The 7,660-nt window shown below is 37.6% G+C and overlaps 1 protein-coding gene across 1 annotated transcript in view; it reads right to left on the reverse strand.

Annotated features, from left to right (window-relative positions):
* LOC101845523 (parathyroid hormone/parathyroid hormone-related peptide receptor) overlaps positions 1-7,660 on the reverse strand; it is a gene marked incomplete at its 3' end in the record, with an annotated part of 140,997 nt that overhangs the window by 117,048 nt on the left and 16,289 nt on the right. The window contains 2 exon segments of the mRNA XM_013089297.2: positions 2,071-2,512; positions 3,908-4,115. Of these exon segments, the coding sequence (XP_012944751.1) occupies positions 2,071-2,073 (3 nt within the window).

A 7,660-nucleotide genomic window follows, 5' to 3' on the forward strand; every position in this document is an offset into this window, starting at 1 on the left:
TCTCTCTCTCTCTCTCTCTCTCTCTCTCTCTCTCTCTCTTTCTCTCTTTCATGCTTGGTCCCACCTCTCCTCTTATTCATTTTGATCTCCGTGACTAAAGATTTCAGGGATTAGCATGGCAGGGTACAAACAGATCCGAAATGCCCACAGAAGAAAGACGAGGACTCCCAAAGAAGAATGGAGAGATGATCGGTGCTTCGACAATAGTCGAGGTCTCCAAAAGGAAGCTATAGAAAACGGTATCTGGAAATAACGGGCAGTGATCGATAGATCCGGTCTCTCAAATGAAAATAGCGCCCTATTGAAAGGAACTCGAAGGCCCAACAGAAATCATCACGCATACCGCTGGATCAGCAAATGTTCCCTCAAAACTTGAGACCAGAAGACTGTAAAAAAACAACACAATTATGTTTTCTCAGCTTTAACTACAGAAAGATTTGTTTTCAGAGACATTGTCTTTCCCAACCAACGCTTGCTGTTTGAAACATGGCGTATGGCAGAACGGCATTCGAGTCTCTAGGACGAATAGAGAACATCAAGTAACTGAGATAGTGAAGCTCGTGAGTCAAAAATCCAGAGTAATTTTGCGCTGACTCCTTAACATTATACACGGTGAGTTTCTGCTGAACACTAGCCCAATTCCATTGGCCAGGGAATATGAAGATAATAAAAAGCTGTTGATATTAACTTGCACAGTTTGCTGATAGATCTGTCTGCATTCATTGACCATTCTAACTCAATTTGCTTTCCGCAAATAAATTATGCCATTATGATCTCTCTCGTTAAATGCAACACCAACACCACACCAAATCCTCCTCGCCGAGAAAGTGAAACGCGTTACTGACAAAACTCTGTCAATTCATAGATGAAATTAAGAGTAAATTAGAAGAGATCAATTTTCTGATTACGTCTCTAGATTAACGATAAACATTGTGTAACGGCATTGTGTCTTTCTCGTAAAAGGGACAAGGGAAGAGAGACGGGTGGTTGATGGAACACTATAGAGTTGTTTGTGGAAGCTAGAAGGTAGAGAGAGGAAGAAAGGGGGAAGAAGGAAGAAAATAGGACTAAAAGAGAAAAGAATTAATACGGACATCACGAGCTTTATTTTAATGTGGAAACGTGTATCATTAGCAGGCAAGGATTTCCCGTTTATCTCGAGATAACGTTGAAAATGAGAGACGATTGAAATATAATAATTAATTTGATCAGAACGATGCGCGAAGAAATCTAATAATTATATGTTTGACAAAAGTACAATGTACAAATAATGTTTAGAACCTATTTGGAAAAGCGGTTAATTGGCCACTGTTTTAAAGAAATAAGGCACCACAACAGACTTTAAAAGATAGGTATAAGCTATGTGACAATATTGATAGTGTAGTTGACACATTGTTATAGAAGTACACTGTTAACATAGAAAACGAAAGGTATGAAGCTAAAGTTGGACTAAAGGAGGTCAGGGCTGGGTGAGTTTATACTATAGTCCGGAAAATGGACAAGCATTATCATTAATAATAATATTATTATTATATTAATATCATCATCATCATCATCATCATCATCATCATCATCATCATCATCATCATCATCATCATCATCATCATCATCATCATCATCATCATCATCATCATCATCATCATCATCATCATCATCATCATCATCATCATCATCATCATCATCATCATAACCGGATGAAATAAGAACACAGATTTGCGAAGAGAATACCTCCTAGTCCTATTCAAGCTTGCTCGTCGCCTTTTCCATTCTCCCCCAAAATACACACATGGTAAATGAACGAAGAACAGATAGACAGACAGACATAAAATAGATAGATAGATAGATAGATAGATAGATAGATAGATAGATAGATAGATAGATAGATAGATAGATAGATAGATAGATAGGCATGATGAAAACTACATTACATATCACGAGAATAGATTCAGACAACAGCAACAATGGAAAGAAGTAGGAAAAGCAAACTGGAGCATAGTAACCATCACTCACACGAATACCGAAAGGAACAAGAAAGATTCAGGTTACAGTGACAAGTAAGAGTGTACTCACCATCGCGGCTCGTGTCTTAGAGAAGCTCAGTAGTGTTTACTTAGTGCAATGTGATCTTGCTCCAATCTGTCTACTCCCATGGACTGTTCGGGTCACCATCGTGAGTACTTTAGGGGGCCATCTGTACGTGCCAGAAACCCACGCAGGCAGATGTTGAGTCCAATAAAGGAGAAACATCTTCCATAATGACCCGAACGTTTGGGAGAATCACGCTCTGCCGCCGGGAGAGTTTGCGCAATTGATGAAAAGTACCAGCTCACCTCCAGAATACAAGTTCACATCGACCTTGCACAAAATGCCGTTGGATACTTGAGCTCCAGGCTCAGAGAACAGTAACGTCTAATACACATTTGATTGCTTTCCAAGTTTGAAGCAAAGCATTTGTTCCTAAAGCTAAAGCCACTCTCAAAAGAAGGTCAAGAAAGCAGATTTTGGAAGTTTTCTGAGAAAACCACAATAAAAAAGAGAGTTATAATTATAAGACGCAAACAACTGCATTTGAATCTGGTATCCTCGTAAATAGAAAAGAAACAAACAGAACAATTTTAATACACTAATGCGAACACGATTTCGGATCCTACAGTGACTAGATTTAACCCTCGAAAAAAAAGAAGCATCACTATTAGTATTCCAGCTACGTGGCCATTTCATGGGCTTTCAAACATAATATTTCTAAGATATTGTAAATTCCCTACTTTGTTGTACAAGGACTGTTACGCATTATTCCAGCTCTTCTATATTTTCTCTATCGAATCCGCGGCCTTATTATTATCTCATTCTTCACAAATATTGATCCATGATACAAACATTTAGTCAGTGTCTGAGCTTATTTAAAGGTGAAAATTTGAACTACATTAAACGTATACACGTGTCTCAAGGCATGTTTTCAAAGAAACTGCAGTGGACACACATCTCTTCTGTATCCTTCACAACATTTCGTAACAGACACATTAAGTAACATCGAATTTACTGGTTTTATCATTACACTGAACAGTGCTGTTTCTTTTCGGTCATGAGTACTTGTTAGTAGATGATACTGAATTTGTTGGGTTTTTTTAATCGGCTTGAAAAAACAAACATCTAAAGATGTACTTTACAGACAATATGGGGTACCCGGAATGAATCGGCCCACAAAATACTCTATAATTATAGCATAAATTCGTGCGTAGGCGTCTGGAAATAACTTATCGAGTTTTTTTCAGGCACACGTAAGGTACATAATGTTCTGCTGGCAATACATTAGAAAGGTACACGTGAGTAAATGCGAGTCCTTGACCCTGGAGTAGTATTATTGAAAACAACGAGGGTTTCATTACGTAGGTCTTTGGTGAGGAAAGGTGTTACCAAAACAGATCGAGCCAAACAGGAAAGAAAACACGCCCACGTTACAGTTTTTAGTCAATGAAAGCTCATTATCATTCTCTCTCTCTCTCTCTCTCTCTCTCTTTCTCTCTCTCCCTCTCTCTCTCCCTCTCTCCCCCCTCTCCATCTATCTATCTATCTATCTATCTATCTATCTATCTATCTATTAAATTACGTCTTGTTTTGTTTTTCCCAGAATTACTCAGGTTGAAATCGACTAATTGAACTCACAATGAGAACGACGGACAAAACCCAACGGCCTTAGGGATCTTCAGAGAGGAAAAATTCCCAAACGGATAGCTGAAAAGGTTGTTGAATATAATTCTATTCTGCTCATTTGATTTTTTAAAAACAAAGCGGTGTCTATCTGAGACGAAATATCACACATCTCAATCGCCCAAAAATGCAAACGGATATTCACAAGACACCCGCTTTATTTTTAAGAACAAAGATATTATGTAAACTAGAAGGTCACCTGTTGGAGTCCAGAATTCCAAGAAGGATGCCGACCGATTTTCTAGTCAGCTGACGCTCCTCTACAATCTCCCTTTTTGCTATTTTATATCCTCTGAACACCACTTCTTAACTGCTTAAGACACTTCATTCACAACACAATCGACTGCAAATCTTGCATCTTGCACGAATGGCTGTGTCCAGAGATTCTCTTTTGTGTGAATGCTTTTCTGTGAAAAAGAAAGGAAAAAAACAGATTGTTATCAGTTAGCCAATATTGTCAGTACGCAATGAACTGGGAGAGTGTATTTCATCCCGTTCACCCTCCTACAAAAGTACACAGTAGCGTCGTTTTCTTCCAGTACGTTTATTTCCCTCTAAACATATTATGTACACTAAATCATAAAACTAATGTGGTTCCTGGCTCACGTACGCAACGGGTTGCAGAGCATTCCCAAACACCCTTTTCACCCCAGTTTTCACCCCCATGTTAACCTTCCCTAGCCTCAATCCTTCATCAGCACACGCTCTTGCTACTCTCAGGAGAGCACTGGTCGTGGATTTATTCTGTTTGTTTGTTGTTGACTTTTTCTTACCGTCTTCCCATTTCAGCCTCTAAATAACCCTAAAAAGTTCTCTTTCTCCCGGAATGTGACTGGGCTGCTGTAGACCACGGCAAGCTGATAGCCCGAGAGATATCACAGAACAACATCACCCTTGTGTTAGTGTTTAGATGGATATGATAATTGCCATGTTCCAAACGCCCAGCAAGACTGGCGTCCGCTCAGCTTTCCGACACTTCACTAACTTGTGGTGATTAAATTGTAGCTTGCCTTATTAGAACATGAGCTTTTTTAGCTCTGCGATTTCTATCAGTACATTTATTGTCGATGCTGAGTGTGAGAGTCGACAAGGTCGTGAATATATCGCCACGAGGCAAAGTAGGAAAAGAGTAACTTGTGAGATGTAGAAGAAGCAAAGGACATCACAGCCCTCACGAACCATTACCACTATTTTTATAAACCATTTCTTTTATTTTTCATTACAATTACAATCACTGTTAGCATTACTATTATTATTATTATTATTATTATTATTATTATTATTATTGTAATCAGTAGTAGTAGTAGTAGTAGTAGTAGTAGTAGTAGTAGTAGTAGTAGTAGTAGTAGTAGTAGTAGTAGTAGTAGTAGTAGTAGTAGTAGTAGTAGTAGTAGTAGTAGTAGTAGTAGTAGTAGTAGTAGTAGTAGTAGTAGTAGTAGTAGTAGTAGTAGAAGTAGTAGTAGTAGTAGTAGTAGTAGTAGTAGTAGTAGTAGTAGTAGTAGTAGTAGTAGTAGTAGTAGTAGTAGTAGTAGTAGTAGTAGAGTAGTAGTAGTAGTAGTAGTAGTAGTAGTAGTAGTAGTAGCATATCATCCATATCACTACCATATTATTATTACTATATCATTTTGTAACAATAATAAGAATCATCATCATCATCATCATCATCATCATCATCATCATCATCATCATCATCATCATCATCATCATCATCATCATCACCATCATTGTAGATAGCAGGGAATAAAAAGGGAAGAGACTCGTAGATTTTTCAAATTTAATACTGGTTCTACGTTTCGCCTGGTAAAGGGCTTCGTCGGGAACATGATGCAAAAACAATGTAAGGTCTAGTCTAATGACTACAAGCTATAGCAACAAAAGTGCGCGCATCCACGTCATAATGCCAAAAAGGTTTCGATAAAAACAAATCGGGAAGACCACAATGATAGTAGTAGTTAGTAGCAGTAGTAGTAGTAGTAGTAGTAGTAGTAGTAGTAGTAGTAGTAGTAGTAGTAGCAGTGTTGTTGTTGTTACTATTATTATTATTATTATTATTATTATTATTATTATTATTGTCGCTATCATCATCATCATCATAATACCCGCGAATGTAGATTAGCGGTTAGTCAGTCTGCGTCGCTCGCAGAAGAGATAAGTTCCATTCCAGTGTGGCTAGATTCTTATCGGGTATCTCCGTCTGTCTACTGTGATGTCGTATCCCTTTTGGCCTTTGATAACATGCAGGTTTGAAGCATCAGGCCTTATAAATGATCCATATAGTGTAGATGGAGGCCCAAAAACACCTACAATAAGGCCTACAATTACATATCACAGACGTCACCAACATTATTGTCAATAACATCAAATTCAATATTTTGTTGGTATTCTCATTATGTTATTCCAATCACGTGTGTACATACCCGTCTGAAGACAATACATCATTTTATCATCCTTCTAAAGTGTGCAGTTCTATATATGCACTGACAATTATCAAACGCCGAGCTGCAATTATTTAATTTAGTGACAAGAAGTTATCACACGCCCCAGATCCTTCTCACCCTTTCCGATATGGTCCAACAGTCTTTATCTAATAGAAGTAACGATAAGCCAGAAATAGCAACAGGATGAGGTATTGATCGGCCGTTATCTAGTTCAAAAAGGCTTGTTTTACCTCTCACTTCATTAACCTCACGGCTAAAGATCTGAACCGCCGTAATGTCTCTCTGTGACTTGGGTGCTATTTTCTTAAAACCTCAGATTCTTTCTTTCCGCCTGCCCTTCTGCCTTCCTATATACCAAACTGAATTTCACAACGACTGTTTCATTTTAATAAGGTATATTCAAGAAGTGAATCAATAATATCAGAATGTAGGCTCCTTGACGGACCTTAGCAACAAATGAACAAAGCAAAATTAGACAGGTAAAATATAACATTACATACTAGTGATTTCGCAAGTGATTGGTTCTTGTACCTTGGGGTTTTTTTGCCAACAGGCAGACAGGAAAACAGGGAAGGAAGGATTTAGCATTAATAATATGTATTTAAATATAAACATGAACATATACATATAAAACATTCAATGTTGAATCCTTGAATACTTGTATATAAATGCATTTTTGCGTCTATCAATCTATTCATCTATCTATAAACCTTTCTAACAAGCTAGCTATCTGCAGTCTATTCACTAAATCTATTTTCTTTCTCCCCCATTCCCAGGCCCATACATAGGCCTACAAACATTCTCACAGCACGCTAATGAGGACAGATGCGTGTGTGATCTGTCTTATTATAAAGGTTGCTTTTATTCTTCTATTCTCATCCGCTTAGCTATTACAGTTTCCGTTCGAGCATGATTGCTGAGGCAGATCAAAGAAAGCTAGGCGTGTTGAATACTGGTTCTAGAAAATCACAATTTGAGCCCCTACGACGTGGACCTCATATGCTACAGTAATTATTGTGTTCTCCTTATTTGACGCTTCTTTTTCATGTTTGTTGCTGCCCGCTTTCCCCGGCACGCCTCGGCAAAGGAATAACTTTCTAATGGAATTCCGAGAAGTAAATAGGTGGTGCCGAAATAGGAATGAAAATAAATACAAATTGATGTCGTTCGAACTGATTGTTTTCTGACCCATGTGAAATTACATCTTAAAAAAGAAAAATGTTTACAAAGATAAAATGATGATATTAGCAATACTAATAACAATAATACAAATGTAATAACAATATCAATATTAAAGGTCATCATCATCATCATCATCATCATCATCATCATCATCATCATCATTGTAAACAGGGAATAAAAAAGGTTGAGACTTGGTAGGATTTCCAAATTACATTATATAATACGTTCAAGGTTTTGCCCTATGGCTTCATCAAGAACATCATTTTTATAGAAATATCATCATCATCATCATCATCATCATCATCATCATCATCATCATCATCATCATCATC

This window comes from Aplysia californica, unplaced genomic scaffold (genome assembly GCF_000002075.1).
Source record: "Aplysia californica isolate F4 #8 unplaced genomic scaffold, AplCal3.0 scaffold00025, whole genome shotgun sequence".
Taxonomy (NCBI): Eukaryota; Metazoa; Mollusca; class Gastropoda; order Aplysiida; family Aplysiidae; genus Aplysia; species Aplysia californica.